Source organism: Nanorana parkeri, unplaced genomic scaffold (assembly GCF_000935625.1).
Source record: "Nanorana parkeri isolate BGI_ZX_2015 unplaced genomic scaffold, ASM93562v1 scaffold188, whole genome shotgun sequence".
NCBI lineage: Eukaryota > Metazoa > Chordata > Amphibia > Anura > Dicroglossidae > Nanorana > Nanorana parkeri.
Window position 1 is genome coordinate 1,224,678 of NW_017306456.1, and position 463 is coordinate 1,225,140.

At 60.9% G+C, this 463-nt stretch overlaps 1 protein-coding gene across 1 annotated transcript in view; it reads right to left on the bottom strand.

Annotated features, from left to right (window-relative positions):
- Positions 1 to 154, bottom strand: part of PLXND1 (plexin D1) — a 101,685-nt gene extending 101,531 nt beyond the window's left edge. Inside the window, exon 1 of the mRNA XM_018555221.1 lies at positions 15 to 154. Within this exon, the coding sequence (XP_018410723.1) occupies positions 15 to 154 (140 nt within the window). The remainder of the gene's footprint in view (positions 1 to 14) is intronic.
- Between the last annotated feature and the right edge of the window lie 309 nt (positions 155 to 463).

Consider the following 463-nt stretch of genomic DNA (forward strand, 5'->3'; position numbering starts at 1 on the left):
CCAGGTAGACGCGCCGGCCAGCCGCGTCCAGGATGAAGTTGTTGGTGGGCTGCGCGGAGGGGAAAGTGCTGAGAAGGAGCAGCTCGGCCGAGGAGCCCAGAAAGTGCACGAAGAGCAGCGGAGCCCACAGAGCCATGAACGGGCGCGGGGCCATCCTTCACCTCCGGGGGGCACAATGACAGCCCTGCATGGCATCAGGGAGAAGAAACGGATCCGCGCCTCTGATCAGCGCGACTGCTGCCGCTGGATGACTATCAGAGTGCAGGAGAGATGCTGGCCCTCCTCGGGGTGCCCGAACCCTCCCCCTGCCCGGCCCTCCACCCGCCTTCCCACTCTACCGGTCCCCAGTCCTCCCGGACTTCACTCTCTATTATACTGTATATTCCCCAAACTTCTAATCATACCCCCCAAACCTCTCCTTATATCCCCCTCACTTCTTATCATACCTCCCTCACTTCTAATC